The sequence below is a fragment of the Mercenaria mercenaria genome, chromosome 6, assembly GCF_021730395.1.
Source record: "Mercenaria mercenaria strain notata chromosome 6, MADL_Memer_1, whole genome shotgun sequence".
Classification (NCBI taxonomy): domain Eukaryota; kingdom Metazoa; phylum Mollusca; class Bivalvia; order Venerida; family Veneridae; genus Mercenaria; species Mercenaria mercenaria.
The window spans coordinates 32,617,008-32,637,710 of NC_069366.1; the positions used below are offsets into that span (position 1 = coordinate 32,617,008).

Sequence of the window (20,703 nt, forward strand, 5' to 3'; positions counted from 1 at the left end):
GTGACCATGAATTTATATCCTCATGAAACAGCTATTTTTGCCAAAACTACAAAATTTTGATCCCACAAAATTAAATGATTCTACAGTATTTCATTGTGCTGTTCCTTTAAACCATTAACATGCAAATTTATAACATCTGTACACTTTAGCACAAATAAAATCTTACTCAATATTTTGATTTTTTTGTCAGGTTTTTTATGTTTTTTTTTCTTTTCATCAATAATTTATTTACAACATAATTATGTTGCATAAAGCAGCAAGAGCTGTCATAGGACAGCCATGTTCAACTATTTAAAAACCTTGCATCAATAATAGATTAAATGAATGAATACACTGACATACAAAAGGTGCAACCATAAACCTCAGTAAAAGTCATAGGACTTTTCTCTGCTGATGATGTACCTGAACTTACATACAAAACAATTAACAAACTTACTAGGTGCAAAACAATTCCCAGTAGTTTCTGCTGAGATACTTAGTTCTCCACAGTTAACTGAAAATTCATCAACATAACAAGAGCTCCACCAAGCGGGGCAATATAAGTCCAAAGGGTTACATCATAGGATGGGAGCAAAATTTAAAAACTTGACTGTTGTAGCCCGAAGGACTGTAACAAAAGGAAAACTTCAAAAAAACAAATCTAAGTCCTCAAAAAAAATATTCAACAGCACTGCAATGCAGAACAATATACACAAAGCAAAGTCATATATGACCTTTGACCCTTAAGTGTGACCTTGACCTTGAAGCGAGTCATCCGGAACATGCACTCTGCAAGTCGTGTCAGTGAGGTGAACATTTCTGCCAAGTTTCTTTGAAATCCTTCCAGCAGTTCAAGAGTTACAGAGCGGACATGAAACAAACTGATATGACTTTTGACCCCTAAGTGTGACCTTGACCTTGAAGCAAGTCATCCGGAACATGCGCTCTGCATGTTGTCTTGGTGTGGTGAACATTTGTGTCAAGTTTCTTTGAAATCCTTCAAGGGGTTCAAGAGTTACAGAGTGGACATGAAACAAACTGATATGACCTTTGACTCCTAAGTGTGACCTTGAACTTGAACGGAGACATCCAAAACATGCGATCTGCATGTCGTCTTGGTATGGTGAACATTTGTGTTAAGTTTCCTTGAAATCCTTCACGGGGTTCAAAAGTTACAGAACGGACACGAAATTGTTAACGGACAGACGGACGGAACGAACAGACAGACACCAGCGTCATAACATAATACGTCCCTTCGGGCGTATAAAAAGTGGCAGGCATATGACTTAACCATAAATTCATCATAAAGAAGTCTGAGAAATACTGAGCGTCTAGCCAATAGAGTAATACTTCAGTACTGTAATGGAACAGGATGGATTTTATAGTTGCAAATATCAAATCAACTTCAGTTTGACTGTTGAGATTTACTGACATTTCATCAGCTCCATTTTAATTGATTTCAATATATTTTTTGGTAAAAAATCACACTTATCCTGCTAGACAAATACTACAGCAAGCTTCACTCAGAAAAAGCCAATTTCTATTCTAATTTATAGCCTTGTGTTCTACACATTGAGCTGATCGTAACGGCCTTCAGCATGTTTTACTAGTGTCAAGCTATTTATTATTACTTACAACCTGTCTTGGAAACTTAAATGCTTTATACATTTGTTCCATACCAAAGACCACCATGAGTTATGTATCCTTGTCAGTTCTCTGTCCTATGGTCTTACTTCAATATATGGACTAATTTTCATGGAATTTTAGTAAATTAAGTCCATAAACCAATGAACAAATGAATTTTCAATATGAATTTTATCAAGAAAAGTTGAAAATCATAAATTCATGTCACTAACAAAGTAGTCATTTTAGCTGAAACTACTGTTTCTTCATTACATATAGAGCAGTTAGTTGACCTTAAGCTACCACAGATGGACAAACATACTTTTCTCAATTTTCACTAATTTAATTTTGCTGATAATGGTCCAAACTGGCTACCAAACTTCGCAATAGCTTATACATGACATTGTATATATCTAAGTACTATAGTTAAACATCTGTCTGAATCAAAGTAAACATATAATGGACACTGTAAATTTTGGCTAGCTTGAGGAACAAAGATGCCATAACTCATGAGATAGTAATCGCAAAAAAACTTTTATCGAACTTTACCTAGATTTTATGGAGATACACATACTGTAAGTTTCATTTAGTTCTGAGATTAAAAAAACTCCAGTTAATGAGTGGAAACCTTCCTGCAAGTGGACATAACATGATACATGTATGTCCCATTTTTCCAAAATAGGCATAATTATAAAACAATTTTTTCTTAATGTTAACCTGGCAGGCTTTTCATTTTTTGTGGAAATTAAAAGCATTTTACCTGTTCTCCATACTGAAGACTTTCTCCAGGGATGTATTCATGTTTATTTTCTGTTCTGTTGTTGTTGTTTCCTCCTCAACCTCTACAGACGATGTCGTGAACATTCCACTCTCATCTTTATAAGCACAAAGGGTGGTTACTCTTGGTTTCTGTAACATAATTACGGTGCTTGTTTTTTGCTAAATACCACAGCAGACTTTCCAGCTTTGCATGGCAGAGGAAGACCCAGGTGCCCCTCCGAGACATATTTTAGGCATGGGCAGGCACCTGGATAGAACCAATGACTTTCTACAGGCTAGCTAAATGGCTTCCTCACATGAAAATAAAACTACACCCCAAGCAAGGTTTTGAACCTACAGCAGTGATGGACAGACAGGTGGTTCAGTCAGCGACCACACTAACCTACAGCAGTGATGGACAGGAGGTTCAGTCAGCGACCACACTAACCTACAGCAGTGATGGACAGGTGGTTCAGTCAGCGACCACACTAACCTACAGCAGTGATGGACAGGTGGTTCAGTCAGCGACCACACTAACCTACAGCAGTGATGGACAGGTGATTCAGTCAGCGACCACACTAACCTACAGCAGTGATGGACAGGTGATTCAGTCAGCGACCACACTAACCTACAGGAGTGATGGACAGGTGATTCAGTCAGCGACCACACCACACTAACCTACAGCAGTGATGGACAGTTGATTCAGTCAGCGACCACACCACACTAACCTACAGCAGTGATGGACAGGTGATTCAGTCAGCGACCACACTAACCTACAGCAGTGATGGACAGGTGATTCAGTCAGCGACCACACTAACCTACAGCAGTGATGGACAGGTGATTCAGTCAGCGACCACACTAACCTACAGGAGTGAGGGACAGGTGATTCAGTCAGCGACCACACTAACCTACAGCAGTGATGGACAGGTGATTCAGTCAGCGACCACACTAACCTACAGGAGTGAGGGACAGGTGATTCAGTCAGTGACCACACTAACCTACAACAGTGATGGACAGGTGATTCAGTCAGCGACCACACCACACTAACCTACAGCAGTGATGGACAGGTGATTCAGTCAGCGACCACACTAACCTACAGCAGTGATGGACAGGTGATTCAGTCAGCGACCACACTAACCTACAGCAGTGATGGACAGGTGATTCAGTCAGCGACCACACTAACCTACAGGAGTGAGGGACAGGTGATTCAGTCAGCGACCACACTAACCTACAGCAGTGATGGACAGGTGATTCAGTCAGCGACCACACCACACTAACCTACAGCAGTGATGGACAGGTGATTCAGTCAGCGACCACACTAACCTACAGCAGTGATGGACAGGTGGTTCAGTCAGCGACCACACTAACCCACAGCAGTGATGAACAGGTGATTCAGTCAGCGACCACACTAACCCACAGCAGTGATGGACAGGTGGTTCAGTCAGGGACCACACTAACCTACAGCAGTGAGGGACAGGTGTTTCAGTCAGCGACCACACTAACCTACAGCTGTGAGGGACAGGTGGTTCAGTCAGGGACCACACTAACCTACAGCAATGATGGACAGGTGGTTCAGTCAGGGACCACACTAACCTACAGCAGTGATGGACAGGTGGTTCAGTCAGGGACCACACTATCTGGCCATGGTGGCTCTCAAAAATACATTACAACCTCAACAGCAGTTATACAGTATACTTCACTCTCATCTTTATAAGCATGAAAAGTGGTTACTCTTGGTTTCTGAAGTTAACATATACAATTCTTATTTTTAAACAACACTTTTCCGAAAATATTTAAAACAAATTATAGTGGTAACCGTAAGATGAAAAGAAAAGCAGCAAGTTTGTTTTTCTTTGTTTGGTTTTGGGGCACACTGACAGAAATCATGTTCTATGATGACTTTTTTAACTTGGTAGGGACACCATGAAGCCCTTTAGGCATTATTGCCAGTATCTTTGAAACCTGTTATAAATTATCTACTGCGAGCCAGCTGGAAAACTTCCTCGCATGAAAGAATTCTTCATATCATGATGGGTTTCAAACCCTAACCAATAAACCAGCCACTTAAACCACCTGACCACTGCCTCTTTACTTAAATTAATATACAGACATTATGCTACAGTACATTTTGCTACTTACTTTAATATAGGTTTCATGATAACAAGCCAGGCACAAGTCATTTATTGTCAAAATGTTAACATCATGATTGGTCCCTCATCACTACTAATCAGTATATAAGGACCAGCTACAGTACAATGTATTACTTACATTTGATATGAGAGGTTTAGTGAGAACAAGCCTGGCACCTGTCACTTCTTGTTTCAATGTTAACATCATGATGGTTCCCTCATCACTCATTATTAATATATAGGGATCAGCTACAGTACACTGTACAATCGGGGTACCCATCTCTATAGGTATGTGCTGGAGCTGTTGTACTGTAAAACAGACAAGTTGAAAATGCAATGTGAAATCATTTGACAGCATAAGACTATGCAGAAATGTGAAAAACTATTTTTTTTTATAAATGGGAATTTTATTTGCTTGTCAAGGATTGGCAAAATCAAGGGGATCCAGGAAAAGTAGTCCCCTTGTAAAAGTAGTTCCCGAGGATACGTAGGAACATCAAAGGTAGTCAACAGTGTTGAAGGAATATTTTAACACTTTCTTCTGGCACTTTCTTTTAGAAATTCATTCAATGAGAAATGAATCAAAATTAAAGTCAATGTGAAGTTGGCATACCAGACAGTTATAATTCATGGTAACCTTGCATTCCATATAAACTTCTTTGAAATTTCACAAACCATTAGAAAATAGTAACAAAATGTCTCTTGAATACAAGTGAAAGTTCCAAAACTCATTTTACCTCCATCTAGCAATCTGACACCACCAGAAGACACCTGTAGTATATACCGTCCTTCCCCAACATTTCCGGCGTATATAGTGGCTGTCTGTGTACTGAACCCACTGTGATCTAACTCCTGTATCTCCTGACCAGTCTGCAGAATCTGTAACAGGTAGGTATTAATTTTATTTTTTTTCTCACTTTAAGCACGTCTGTTGTTGCTGTTTTTGCTTTTAAGGTAGTGGACCCATAATTGTAATATGCAATTTCCATTTGATTTCTCCGTATGCTACACTGGAATTTGCTGGTTAGAATGGAAAGCTGCAACAATAACAGCCAAAGAATACTGAAGTTGACTTTAGAGATTAAGTAATCACACGGAAACTGTTGAGTATCATTACAGGCCCATAATCTTAAAATCAACATGTTCACTTTATTGATGGGAGAAAGATCTAGGTTACCTTTCAGCCATTATTTCAGGCACATAGGTGTACCTGGGTAGAACCACTGATATTCCATATGCCAGCTGTATAGTTTCCTATCAAAAAAGTACACTATCACTCAAGCAGGGTTTCAAATGCATAACTGTAATGAACAGGTAATGGAGGCCAATTTCTGGCATTGCTGTGGAGTCTATGATCACAGAACAAATATTTAGCTACAAAGATTTAGAAAACCCAACAGACAGTTGGCAGTGTTCTGAGTATAACCATGAACATTAAACAGCTTACTTCATACAAATTTATTTTATCTCAATTGTGATGAAAGCTCCAAGCATATATGAACCACCCATGAATAGTTTCCTGGAAAAAAACAGTATTGGTGTCATACGAAAAAGCATGGTCAATTGGTCATGACCCCAGTGGTGTTCCTTCACAGCTGACAGGCTAACCCAAAGAAAGCAAAAGGCTTTAGAAACTTATCTGTCTAAAAGAATGTCTACAATGAATGTAAAATCTGATCAAAAGATGCAAATGTAGTGAATTATTGGCCGAAAGAATTTATACATTCAGTTTTTTCATAACAACAACAACAACAACTACTACTACAAGAACAACACTGAAAGGCAATCCTAACATACCATACTTGAGTCAGGCCTGCTGAGGATCAGGAAAGCATGACCATCCTGTAACTCTTGTTTGTCTCCTTCACCATTCTCACTGCTAGTTTTTGGTCCTGTTACTGTCCACATGTTCACACAGCTTGGAAGCTCAAACGTTGTCACAACTTGGGGCCTTATACTTCTCTAAATGTTCAAACAAACTTTACTCAAATACCCATGATCAAACTGGACTTGTCAGATAGCAAGTAGAGCTCCACACATTACAAACTATCAACATAAAAATACAATTTTCCCAAACCTTTAAGCACAAACTTTAAGATGGATTATATTTCTATTGCAGGCATAACATTTCAAACATTTCTCAATGAATCACATCTTTCATACTATCAACATAATAACATAAAAGGGTTTCTCTCCTACAGGATAGAGTATTCTGATCTGCGTGTCCAACATGAATCAACGACTACTTTATGTTACTATGTAATTACAGTTCAACAGCACTATTACAATGCCATGTATAAAGTAATCTAATCATGGGTTTGAGTTAAGTCCAAATGCTTGGTAGAACCTCATCTTTGGATAAAAACTTGATTTCAGTTGGAATTTTCTTATACATAACTCAGGGGCATTGTAAATTCACTTTTTTTCAGGTTAAAAAGAAACTGGTCAATCCGAGACCCACTGCTTCAAATTTCCTCTGTATTTGTGTACTGTGAAATCATTATTATTCGTGGGGGATTAATTTTCGTGGATTTCGTGGTTGAGTTCAACCACGAATTTAAGTCCCAACGAACAAATTATGCCCACGATAATTTTTAATTGTACGCAATGTCGCCAAAATTGTAGTTGTATGCATGCGGCAGTACTAACCTGCAGCTTTCGTGTAGTTTATGGAATCTCCATCAACGATAAACATAAGTATGCATGGAAACAAAACCGACTATTTCATTTAGAAATGTACCCGTGGTTTGTTTATGACATGTTTTGTCGAAGTGAAAGTAGATACTAAATAAAGAAGTTTGTCGTAGCGTCACATGCTAACTACACTATAATACAGCTGTTATATGATTTTTTACGGCCCCGCTATGCAATGTTTATACACTAACCTTTATTTTAATGACATGTAGTAAAATACTATGACTTTGGAACTATTAAATATTACATATTAATTGTAAGACTTGTATCCGATGCATTTATACCTAATTCAGATTACACATTTCTCGGCAGGAAATAACACGTGCACAAGTTCAACAGCTTGTAATTTTAGATGCAGATGCGCATTCCTTTTGCCAAAAAAAAAGTCGGACCAGTTTATAATAGTTTATGTAAGAATTATTATGATTATACTAGCACTACATTATTTAAATCTTTATTAGTATGTTTTAATTTGCGGTAAAATATGTAGTTCTTGTTTAAAACACGATCAAATGATCAACTTTATATTTGTTTCGATTATGAATGGTAATTGTGCAAGGTGCTACGGTTTTGTCACTTTTTAATTGGCGCCGACTTTTCTCATTGAATATTTCACAGTTCTAAAAAGTTTTACAAATTAGGGTTCGTATAATTATAGATAACGCAGTCGTTAATTGGCACATGATCACTTGCTAATCTCCCGCGGCGCTGATTGCAAATTCGGTAACCATGGTAGCGCTGTTTGACACGTGTAGGTTTCTCATGTAAGGACAGAAGTACTAGTAGATCTATTCCTGTGGAAATTATTTCTTTTTGATTTTTTTTTTTTTCAAAAATTGAAAATCCACGAATTTACGTCCCCACGAAACAGCCGTTTTGGTCAAAACCACGAAATTTCGTGCCGACGAAATTAAATGATTTCACAGTATGTGTCCAGGTTTAGCACCTTTTTCAACAATTTTTCAGTCATATAAAAGACAGTATCTACTGGGAGAGTTGAGCACAATGCCTAACTTTATAGTGCAGCCTCACTGGAATATCACATCACAGTCACCTGTCATGATACCATAACCATCCACATACTTTACCAGACTGATCAGTCCTAGTACTATCCTCTTAATGCTTTGTGCCATGCAAGCAAGCTACTAGACTACTATTTTTCATTTCTTTGGTATGACATGGCCAGGAAGCAAACCTGCAACCTCTGGGACCTGAAGCAGACGCTCTACCACTAAGCTATTGAGGCAGTGAGTCATCTGTATTTGTAAATTCATGAATTTTCCATACCTGTAGTACAGACAGTGCTCCATTTTTACCATACCCTGACGTAGTGACAAGCTCAAGGTCAGGATCCACTGTGTTACTGAACTCCTCTGACAGAAATGCTGGCTCCCCCATCACAATGTTTCCACAGGGGGCAATATTCCAAATGTTATCACATACCTAGTTAAATGGTAATAAATACTATGAGGAAAGTTTTTCTTACAGTAATGTAAAGAAAAAGAGAGATAAAACAGAAAGATTTAAACTGAACAAACCAGTGCAATTAGTTATTACATTTCTCGTCCTCACTAACATTCAATTTGTTTTTTTCAGCTTAACTTTTTTTTTGTTAGGTTTAACTTCCTGTCAACACAACTGAAGTCATATGATGACCTTCCAGCTTTAACGATGAAAGAAGACCCTGGTGCCCCTCCATGCATTATTTCATCACGGGCAGGCGCCTGGGTAGAACCGCCAAAATCACACTAACATAATTATAGACCATATGGCAACATTCAAGCTTCGTTCGTGCAAGCTTACTGTTTGCTATCGTCTGTGAGTTTGCAGTGAACACCCCTTTGACTAATAAGTGGTACTGCTCAAACTGAATGATGGACCAGTCCACTTCAGAAATTTAGCAGGGTAAAGGTTAAGGTCCACAACCTGAATTTCTCCCTTCAGTCTTTTTTTTCTTATGCTCACCTTAACTGCCCGGCCACAGATCATTTAATTCTCATATACAGATCAACATTATAATCATACTATATTTTTCAAAGACAATATACACTTCAAATTATACCTTACCTCAAACACGTAAGATGTAATTGTGGTACCAGAAGGGTTCTCGCTAGCTCCATACACCTCCAGTTCATCCAGATTCTCAACTAATGTCACATCAGATGCTGAAATATTATTACACACAATTTGTAAGAATTCAAACTTTATCCTTTACCCCATCCCTATTTCATATCTTTCTTGTAGATAAAATAAACTTGCTGATGGATATTTCACACAACCCATCTATCTTCCCACTAAGTTCTTGATTTGTGACAAAACTTCTCTTTGCAATATGTGACTCTGACTGTGTTTGCTGTGCTCTATGCTTCCAGGAAATCAATCCTTACTGGTTGGGAACCATGTGTCCGGAAACTGGTCCTGATCGGAAACTGGTTCCCAACCAGTACCTTTTAATATTTTATCAAATTATAGTGTAACTATAATATTAGGCAACCTACTGAATACAGTATCTTTTATGAACCTGGTTCAATGAGGTTAATTTGTTGTTTGCCTTAGGTTTAACGCCATTTTTCAACAGTATTTCAGTTATGAAACAGAGGGCAGTTAACCTAACCAGTGTTCCTGGATTCTGTACCAGTACAAACCTGTACTCCACAAGTAACTGCCAACTTCCCCACATGAATCAGAAGTGGAGGAAATGATTTCAGGCACAAATCATCCTGAAGAATATACTCCCCATCCGAGGATCGAACTCACCGCCCCGCGATCCTTAGACCTGTTCTCATAACCTTCTCATTTTTTAGAAATTTGTTTCACAGTCTTTAAGGCAGTGGACCGGTAACGAAAATCAACAATTTTTATTCTCCATATAAAATTTCGGCATCCTTTGGCAAAAACAGAAAATTCATTTTTATATTAATCAGAGAATTCCGAAAATGCATACACAGAACTTGTAGTGAAGGGGAAAATGCTAATTTTCATTATGGGTCCACTGCCTTAAATAATATATGAAGACCTGGCAACCAGAATGAAAAGTAGAAAAATACTGCCTATCCCCTTTTAGAAATACTGAAATGCATGTTAAAATAAGTTACCCATATCAGTTGGGCCGTCTGTTTTCTTTTTCTTTGCTGGTGGCTCACTCTGTAAAACAAAATCATTGAAAAAATAAACTTTCCGTTCTTTGCTTTATTCTGACATAGGAAGAGTTATCCCTATGAAATCAAATGACCTAAGATTAATGCTACAATGCAGAGTATACCTAGTTATAAAAGACTTTTTTCTTTAAAATTCAAAGCCCTCAGAAATAAATGGTCTGCAATTTTTCCACTGATAGAGCACAGAACTAAATTAAGTATTCATTTCTTGTTGTATGATAAAAGGCAAATATTCAACTGCAAATAATTTTGCCACAAAAATATCATTATTCAATTACAATTGTACATATTTCAAAAGTACAAGTATTTCTATGTAAAATTATTATAAATCCTTCTTCTCAATAAACGTTTAGCAGAAAACAAAGTTATCTGAGCTGCAAAATATTTCAACTTCAAGTGCAGACATTATAGAAAAAGATCCCTATCAGAAATACGTGTTTTCTTTGATTCTATTCTTTTTGTAATGATCCCCCTTCCAGACTGGTCAGGATCCATCCTGTTTGCTTTTAAAGCCTATTGGAATTGGAAAAACTGTAAGCGAACAGCATGGATCCTGACCAGACTGCGCGGATGCGCAGGCTGGTCTGGATCCATGCTGGTTGAAAACCCACTATGTTGGTTTTCTCATGGCACGGCTCATTTCTATTTACAATGTATTTCAAAATTCGTCCTTTGACCATATGTTAAAGAGTTTCAAATAGATCCATTATTTGATCAAGCACATATACTCTTTTAGTTTAAACATATTTTATTTCAGAAATTCATGAAAACATTTACAAAACATCAGGTAAGAAATTGGACAGAAAGCTATAACAGCTTACAGTTGTCCTCTCCTTAAATACTCCTTTGCAAATCAGAGGTCCAAGAAGAATTAATCCAGCATAGTTACCTCTATTGTAACAGTTTTGTTCAAGTCAGCATGCATTAAATAAACACCAGTAAAGTGACCCTGAGTACTTACAGGTTTGTCTTTGTCAGTAGATGCTGATGCCTTCTCTGTGTACTTCAGGAGTAGAGAATTGCCAAGTCGCGAACCCAGAAATAAATATCCATCTTCACACAGACACATCTACAAGTGACAGTCCATAGTGCTTTTATTTTAAGCTTAAAACATAACAAGAGGGCCAAGATGGCCATAGGTCGCTCACCTGAGAAACACACCATAACAGTGTAAACATGTTTGACCTCATGATTTCATGGAAACAAATATTCTGGCCAATTTTCATTAGGATTGAACCAACAAGAGGGCCAAGATGGCCCTAGGTTGCTCACCTGAGAAACACACCATAACACACCATAACAGTGTAAACATGTTTGACCTAATGATTTCATGGAAAAAAATATTCTGACCAATTATTAAAATTGGAGCAAAAAATCTTGAGTATAAATAAGTATTTTCTTTGATTGACCTAGTGACCTAGTTTTTGACCCCAGAACTACCATATTCGAACTTGACCTAGATTTCATCAAGCCAACCATTCTGACCAAATTTATGAAATCAGTGTAAAATGCAGACCACTACTGCATACACACGGTTTTTCCTTGATTTGACTTTGTGACCTAGTTTGTAAACCCAGATACCCATATTCGAACTTGACCTAGATTTCATCAAGCTATCATTCTCACAAAATTTCATGAAGATCAGTTGAAAAAACGCCTCTACGCATACACAGATTTTTCTCTTGATTAACCTAGTGACCTACTTTTGACCAGATGACCATACTGAACTTGACCTAGATTACATCAAGGCAATCATTCTGACCAAATTTCATGAAGATAATTGAAAAATACAGCCTCATGAACAAATTCTGATTACAGTGACTATTTTGACCATGACGATTTTCAGGCAATATTCTGGAATTTCATGAACAGAATGTATACCATACTTAATTGACTAGTGACCTAGTTTTACCTGAGACCCAATTCAAACTCACCTAGATTTATCAAGGCAATCATTCTGAAAATTTCATGAATATCAATTGAAAAATACGCTCTATCGCATACACAAGTTTTTCTTTGATTTGACCTAGTGACCTAGTTTTTGACCCAGATGACCCATATTCAAACTTGACCTAGATTTCATCAAGCAATCATTCTGACCAAATTTCATGAAGATCAATGAAAAATCAGCCTCTATCGCATACACAAGGTTTTTCTTGATTTGACCTAGTGACCTAGTTTTTGACCCAGATGACCCATATTCAAACTGACCTAGATTTCATCAAGGCAATCATTCTGACCAAATTCATGAAGATCAATGAAAATAGCCTCTATCGCATACACAAGTTTTTCTTTGATTGACCTAGTGACCTAGTTTTTGACCAGATGACCCATATTCGAAACTCGACCTAGATTTCATCAAGGCAATCATTCTGACCAATATTCATGAAGATCAATTGAAAAATACAGCCTCTATCGCATACACAAGGTTTTTCTTTGATTTGACCTAGTGACCTAGTTTTTGACCCGAGATGACCCATTTCGAACTCGGCCTAGATTTCATCAAGGCAATCATTCTGACAATATTCATGAAGATCAATTGAAAAATACAGCCTCTATCGCATACACAAGGTTTTTCTTTGATTTGACCTAGTGACCTAGTTTTTGACCCAGATGACCCATTTTCGAACTCGCCTAGATTTCATCAAGGCAATCATTCTGACCAATATTCATGAAGATCAATTGAAAAATACAGCCTCTATCGCATACAAAAGGTTTTTCTTCGATTTGACCTAGTGACATAGTTTTTGACCCGAGATGACCCATTTTCGAACTCGGCCTAGATTTCATCAAGGTTATTATTCTGACCAATATTCATGAAGATTAATTGAAAAATACAGCCTCTATTGCATACACAAGGTTTTTCTTCGATTTGACCTAGTGACCTAGTTTTTGACCAGAGATGACCCATTTTCGAACTCGGCCTAGATTTCATCAAGGTTATCATTCTGACCACTATTCATGAAGATTAATTGAAAAATACAGCCTCTATCGCATACACAAGGTTTTTCTTTGATTTGACCTAGTGACCTAGTTTTTGACCCCAGATGACCCATTTTCGAACTCGGCCTAGATTTCATCAAGGTAATCATTCTGACCAAATTTCATGAAGATCAGTTGAAAAATACAGTCTCTATCGCATGCACAAGCTAAATGTTGACAGACAGACGACAGACGACCAATTTTCATGAAGATCATTTGAAAAATATGGCCTCTAGAGAGGTCACAATGTTTTTCTATTATTTGACCTAATGACCTAGTTTTTGAAGGCACGTGACCCAGTTTCGAAATTGACCTTGATAACATCAAGGTGAACATTCTCACCAATTTTCATGAAGATCTCATGAAAAGTATGGCCTCTAGAGAGAGGTCAAGTTTTTCTATTATTTGACCTAATGACCTAGTTTTTGACCTCATGTGACCCAGTTTCGAACTTGACCTAGATATCATCAAGGTGAACATTCTCACCAATTTTCATGAAGATCTCCTGAACAGTAAGGCCTCTAGAGAGGTCACAAGGTTTTCTATTTTTAGACCTACTGACCTAGTTTTTGACAGCATGTGACCCACTTTCGAACCTGACCTAGATATCATCAAGGTGAACATTCAGACCAATTTTCATGAAGATCCATTCAAAAATATGGCCTCTAGAGAGATCACAAGGTTTTTCTATTTTTAGACCTACTGACCTAGTTTTTGACCGCATGTGGCCCACTTTCAAATCTGACCTAGATATCATCAAGGTGAACATTCTGAACAATTTTCATGAAGATCCATTGAAAAATATGGCCTCTAGGGAGGTCACAAGGATTTTCTATTTTTAGACCTACTGACCTAGTTTTTGATCGCACATGACCCACTTTCAAATTTGATTTAGATATCATCAAGGTGAACATTCTGACCAATTTTCATGAAGATCCATTGAAAAATATGGCCTCTAGAGAGGTCACTAGGTTTTTCCATTTTTAGACCTAATGACCTAGTTTTTGACCGCACTTGACCCAGATATCATCAAGATGAACATTCTGACCAACTTTCATAAGATCCCATGAAAAATGTGACCTCTAGAGTGGTCACAAGCAAAAGTTTACGGGCGGACGGACGCACGCATGCACGGACGGGCAAAGGACGACGGACGCCACGCGATCACAAAAGCTCACCTTGTCACTTTGTGACAGGTGAGCTAAAAACGTTTCATGACCATTTTGTCTCTTGAATTCTGAACTATAGGTTAAGATATCATTACAGACTTTACATGAACTATTCAAACTCTGAAGTAGGTTTAAACTCACTTTTATGACACATTTAAAAATAAAACAATATCTATATCAAATATCAACAATGTTGAAATTCATGTTTACATCATATTTTAATCAAGTTCTAAAGCACTACATACAGTGTATTCCCTTACTAAGGCCCCTGGGAGAGTTAAAGTTTCCAAAAACAGGGGAGGGGAGTTTATAAAGGCCACAGAATTAAACTATAAATCCAACTGCTTATTAGTGAAATATAACAATTATAACGTCACTATAGTGCTAGTATTCACGTATGACCTAAAGAATCTTATTTTGTGTGTGGAAAATAATGATGGGGGACATTATTAATGCAGAGGGCATTGATTAGAGCATATATGGTAACCATGTTACAACACTCTGGTTTGCTCTGGTTTGCTCTGGCTTTCAGTCTGTATTATGCAAATCTGAAACCTTTGGCCAGTGTATCTTGATTCTGTACCAGCACAGATCCATTCTCCACAAGTAATTGGAAACTTCCCCACATGGAGAACAAATGACTCCAAACAAAATATCTTGTCAATCTTGCAACAAGAACATGCTCCTTGCCTAGGGATTCAACATGAAACCTCTTAACTAATACTTAGTAATGGGCTCTACATGTTCTATCTTCCTAGCCAACCAATGATGTGATGATTGGCAGGTTTATCAAATCCCTAAATAATAATTATAAATTTGTTCAATGGAACATGTCTTGTTAGAGCTGCTGTCACCGTGGGAAACTTACACAGGTTGTAAGGACACTGGCTGCTGATTTATCGAAGTTAAAACTCCTCACACTTCTCATACCGTCCACCATTAACGTTAACACATACCTGTAACCAAAACATATAATTGTGAAATCATTAATATTTGTGGGGGGGACTAATGTTGGTGGATTTCTTGGATGCCTCAATTCACTAAGTTAACCCTTACCCTGCTAAAATTTCTATAATGAACTTGTCCATCTTCCAATTTGGACAGTACCATTAACTGTGAAAAGGGGTGCTTACCAAAAGGATACTGGCTGAATAGTGGACAGTGCAGATCATGATCAGACTGCACAGTTGTGTAGGCTGATCATGATCCACACTGGTCGCAAAGGCAGATTATCAATTAAGTCCAGCATGGTAAGGGTTAAATCCTAACAAACAAGAGCTTCTGTTGACAGCGCACTCTACTATTTGAAGAATTAATGGAAGTATGGGGTCAAAATATTACCAGAGACTTTCAGACAAAAGAAAAATAAAAGATAAAACAATGTACCTGTATTTGTGGATTTGGATAAGTCTTGCACTATATGGCAATGTGTGACCATGATGGTAAGCAAGTGTTCAAAGTTTCATAGACATATATCAAACAGTTTAGACAAAATATGGAAATATGTTATGCGAAACTTAACTAATTTCTATGTCAAAAAGGGTCACAACAAAGCTAAAGTCCTTGTCCTAGTAATGTAATCTTGCCTACATAATTAATTATGTAGACTATGATGGTAAACAAGTGGTCAAAGTTTCAAAGCCATATGAAAAAAAAACTTCTAATCTATTGCAATACAGAATAATGAAAATATTTTTTTGACTTACAATTCACCTCCTTTCAGAGACAACACCAATTTGTCATAGGATATAAAAGCTGCCTGTGAACAGTCCAAGGTTATACGGACACCTTCCTGTACTCCTGCAGATAAAACCACAAAATACTCAAACATTATAAACAGGACAAAAGCTCTCAATGAGGATAAAAAGCTTTTGCTTCCAAATAAAAAAGATATTCACGTTATTTTTTTTTCAAGAAATATTTCATGATTTATTTACAGTCAAACATGAGTTACACATAGCTAGTTAGGCAGTCAGTCAGGGAAAAGCTCAATCTGGCTGCAGGAAGTGATTTTTTTTTGGGATTACAAACCTTTTCTATGGAAACCATAATACCTTTTTTATAATATGTGATCAAAGTATGTATTCTAGTATCATTACTGAATCGCTGATGTCATTCTTATTGAAAAATAAAACACAAACAAGAAGGTAAGATTGTTTCAAAAACATAGACAGAAGTCAAGAATATAACAACAACTGGTGTAAACTGACAATTAAACAGGGTTAGATGCATTTAGAAAACTAGAAAATGCTTTTGTAAAAAAGCGCATGTCTCCCCCAATGCAAAGTCCTATAGGCAAGAAGTCAATAGGGGTCAGGAGCGAAAGTCAAAGAGACACTGATGGTTGGCTGCAATAGGGATCATCTACTTGGCATGTCCAGTCATCCCGCTAAATTTCAGCACTCTTGGCCTAGTGGTTCTGAAGTCACTGTTCAGGCTCCTGTGACCTTGACCTTTGATCAAGTGACCTCAAAATAAATAGGGGTCATCTACTCTGCATGTCCAATCATCCTATTAAGTTTCAACATTGTAGGTCAAGTGGTTCTCAAGTTATTTCCAAAAAATGATTTTACATGAACAGGCCACTGTGACCTTGACCTTTAATAGTCTGACCCCAAAATCAATAGGGGTCATCTACTCTGCATGTTCAATCATCCTATGAAGTTTCAACATTCTGGGTCAAGTGGTTCTCAAGTTATTGATCGGAACTGGTTATCAATGTTCAGGCCTCTGTGACCTTGACCTTTAACGGAGTGACCCCAAAAACAATAGGGGTCATTTACTCTGCATGAACAATCATCCTATGAAGTTTCAACATTCTGGCTCGAGAGGTTCTCAAGTTATTGATTGGAAATGGTTTTCCATGTTCAGGCCCCTGTGGCCTTGACCTTTAACAGAGTGACCCTAAAATCGTTAGGGGTCATCTACTCTGCATGACCAATCATCCTATGAAGATTCATCATTCTGGGTCAAGTGGTTCTCAAGTTACTGACTGGAAATGGTTTTCAATGTTCAGGCCCCTGTGACCTTGACCTTTCACAGAGTGACCCCAAAATCGTTAGGGGTCATCTACTCTGCATGACCAATCATCCTATTAAGTTTCAACATTCTGGGTCAAGTGGTTCTCAAGTTATTAATCGGAAATGGTTTTCCATGTTCAGGCCCCTGTGACCTTGACCTTTGACGGAGTGACCCCAAAATCAATAGGGGTCATCTACTCTTCATCACCAATCATCCTATGAAGTTTCAACATTCTGGGTCAAGTGGTTCTCTAGTTATTGATCGGAAATGGTTTTCAATGTTCAGGCCCCTGTGACCTTGACCTTTGACGGAGTGACCCCAAAATCAATAGGGGTCATCTACTCTTCATGACCAATCATCCTATGAAGTTTCAACATTCTGGGTCAAGTGGTTCTCTAGTTATTGATTGGAAATGGTTTTCAATGTTCAGGCCCCTGTGACCTTGACCTTTGACGGAGTGACCCAAAAATCAATAGGGGTCATCTATTCTTCATGGCCAATCATCCTATGATGTTTCAACATTCTGGGTCAAGTGGTTCTCTAGTTATTGATCGGAAATGGTTTTCAATGTTCAGGCCCCTGTGACCTTGACCTTTGACGGAGTGTCCCCAAAAACAATAGGGGTCGTCTACTCCAGCAGCCCTACAACCCTGTGAAGTTTGAAGGTTCTAGGTCAAATGGTTCTCCAGTTATTGCTCGGAAATGAAGTGTGACGTACGGACGGACGGACGGACGGACAGGGCAAAAACAATATGTCTCCTGGGGGAGACATAATTAAATGAAAAATGGTGGCTGCTGACAGCATGAAGCAGGTGGCCATTTCATGCAGTAATTCAATGAAAGATACTGGATGGGGAAATTCAAATTGACTGTTAAATAACAGGTTACCACTTAGGGAAGTTGTTTGTCACCACAAGAGACACTGTCTAATGTTTTACTGAACAAACTGAAGGAAAAAGAAAGAGGCTGTTTTATTGAAATCTAAATACATAACATAAAATGCTATGTGACTGCATGTGAAGCTGCAAAAACATGTGACAAGTCACCAAATCAAGAATATGACCATCAAAGTCAAATTCTCTTGGTAAAAATAAGTAAAAACAGAAAGTGAAGTATGACATTTTTTAAACTTTCATATGTTGTCTTAGCCTAGCATACACAGGTCAGGTTAGTAAAGTCATGAAAATTGTGCACACACACGTTGTCAAAGTAACAATTAATCTTTTGATATAGTTTTGCATTTAACTCTGCGCTTTTGTATCACATGAAGTGGGCTCTGTCTTACATTTTGTATCACATCAGGACAAGGATAATACAAAGAATAACAGAACAGATGACACATTACAAATGTATACAAACTGTCCAAATCAACCCACTAATGTAATTTTCCTTTTACTGCTTGCCTACCTACAAGAAAATAGTCCCTCAAACTAGCTGACTAGGGTGATATGAATTAGATGATGATGACACAAGATAATAATCTAATAATATTTTAGAAAATGTACTTGTGTAAAAACCATTTCCTTAACTGAATTGCAGGATGAGTACAAACTGTAGCATGAGAAGTGAAAATTTTAGGCAATTCGTTCTGCTGGACAAGTTTCTTTAAAGAATTTTTCAATTCCTGCACACTCAATAAAACAAAATATTTTCAGCTTAGCTGAATAAACTTACGAAGAGGGAAGGCACTGCAAGTGGCAGCTATACTATTCAGGGATACTCCATATGGCGGCACACTCTGGTTCAGGTATAACAAGGAATTAACAGCAAACACTAGAACCCCACCTGAAACAAAGAGAAACATATATAATTGCATAACTTACTATTTTTATCAATATCAGCTGTATCGGATAGAGGCTATAAAGTGAAATCTTCATCCTTAAGACACCAACAAGGATGGGACATAGCTACCGGCCATGCTTTCTTAATGATGAAGATTTCCACTTCATAGCCTGTATTCAGCAATTAAGTTTTTACTCCTTTTTGCAGCTATAAACAGATCAACCTTTTAATATATCTCTTCACAGACACTGTATATTTTGTACAGTCTTCATGTCTTAACAGTTGAAATTTTTGTTTAAATGTTGTGCATATATATGATTGGTTGAAAAAGTAGGGTAAACACTCAAGGATAAGACTTAAACATTGTGTTTCAAAACTAAAGAATCAACTTTTTAACTAAATTAATATATTTAAAGGTTTTTCAATGTCACATTCCAGCTTTAATGGTGGGGAAATACCCTGTGTGCCTCTCATGGCATGCTTTCAGGCAAGGTAGTATACAAGTAGAACCATCAACCTTGCGTTAGTCAGCTGGAATTTGAATTTTTGATCTCTGGTGGAGCTCAAACCTACAGCATGCCAGCTGATTGACTTCCTCACATAATGAACCCAGTAAGGCACAAACTCACGATGCATATGGCATGTGACTTCATTGTCAGCAACTGAAACCACTTGCCAGTATCGGCCCTTTTTACATTAATATTTAAAAACAGCGTTGTCTTACCTATAGGTTTCGGAACAGGTAGACACTGCAAACAGTCAAATGGCAGACTAGACAGAGACCAGATGATAGGATGGACCTTCTCAGCAATGTTCAATGATATGGCGACTATACTGCAAGTGTCTGATCTCACTGCTACCCTCCTGAAAAATACAGAAACCAGTTAAAGTTTCTTTTTTTTCTGTTCGGGTTAACCTCACACTGACACAATTACTGGTCATATGGCGACTTTCCAACTTTTGATGGTAGCAGCAGACCCCCAAAGATCCCCTATGTACATTATTTCATCAAGTGCTGGCACACGGGTTGAACCACTGACCTTCCATAAACCAGCTGGATGACTTCCTCACAAAGAATTCTACACCAAAAGTGAGGCTCAAACACCATATCAGTGATGGGCAAGTGATTCAATGTCAGCAACCTGAACCACTCTGCCACAGAGGACCCAGATCTGTTTCAATGTAACTTCAAAGTACATATTTAGCAGTGCCATCTCCAAATGTATAACATTTCAAATAAGAATTCTTAAAAAATGAGAATATGTCTGAAGATTTCTGATCAAATTTTGAAAGAAAAGTGACACAAAGATTACTCAACTGTAACAACTACTCTACAATAGTCAATATATATAAAAAAAAATTTACACATTTAACATAGCATCATGGAAAGCATTTTTCCGCCATTTC

At 37.7% G+C, this 20,703-nt stretch overlaps 1 protein-coding gene across 1 annotated transcript in view; it reads right to left on the reverse strand.

The window, feature by feature from the left end:
- The window catches only part of LOC123549228 (cleavage and polyadenylation specificity factor subunit 1-like), a 120,487-nt gene that overhangs the window by 90,931 nt on the left and 8,853 nt on the right, over nucleotides 1-20,703 (reverse strand). Inside the window, exons 7-18 of the mRNA XM_053545572.1 lie at nucleotides 20,021-20,160; nucleotides 19,189-19,299; nucleotides 16,200-16,293; nucleotides 15,362-15,449; nucleotides 11,304-11,411; nucleotides 10,280-10,328; nucleotides 9,252-9,349; nucleotides 8,472-8,627; nucleotides 6,288-6,452; nucleotides 5,228-5,369; nucleotides 4,630-4,799; nucleotides 2,363-2,511 (exon numbers count right to left, since the gene is read on the reverse strand). Coding sequence (XP_053401547.1) covers nucleotides 2,363-2,511; nucleotides 4,630-4,799; nucleotides 5,228-5,369; nucleotides 6,288-6,452; nucleotides 8,472-8,627; nucleotides 9,252-9,349; nucleotides 10,280-10,328; nucleotides 11,304-11,411; nucleotides 15,362-15,449; nucleotides 16,200-16,293; nucleotides 19,189-19,299; nucleotides 20,021-20,160 — 1,470 coding nt within the window. The remainder of the gene's footprint in view (nucleotides 1-2,362; nucleotides 2,512-4,629; nucleotides 4,800-5,227; nucleotides 5,370-6,287; nucleotides 6,453-8,471; nucleotides 8,628-9,251; nucleotides 9,350-10,279; nucleotides 10,329-11,303; nucleotides 11,412-15,361; nucleotides 15,450-16,199; nucleotides 16,294-19,188; nucleotides 19,300-20,020; nucleotides 20,161-20,703) is intronic.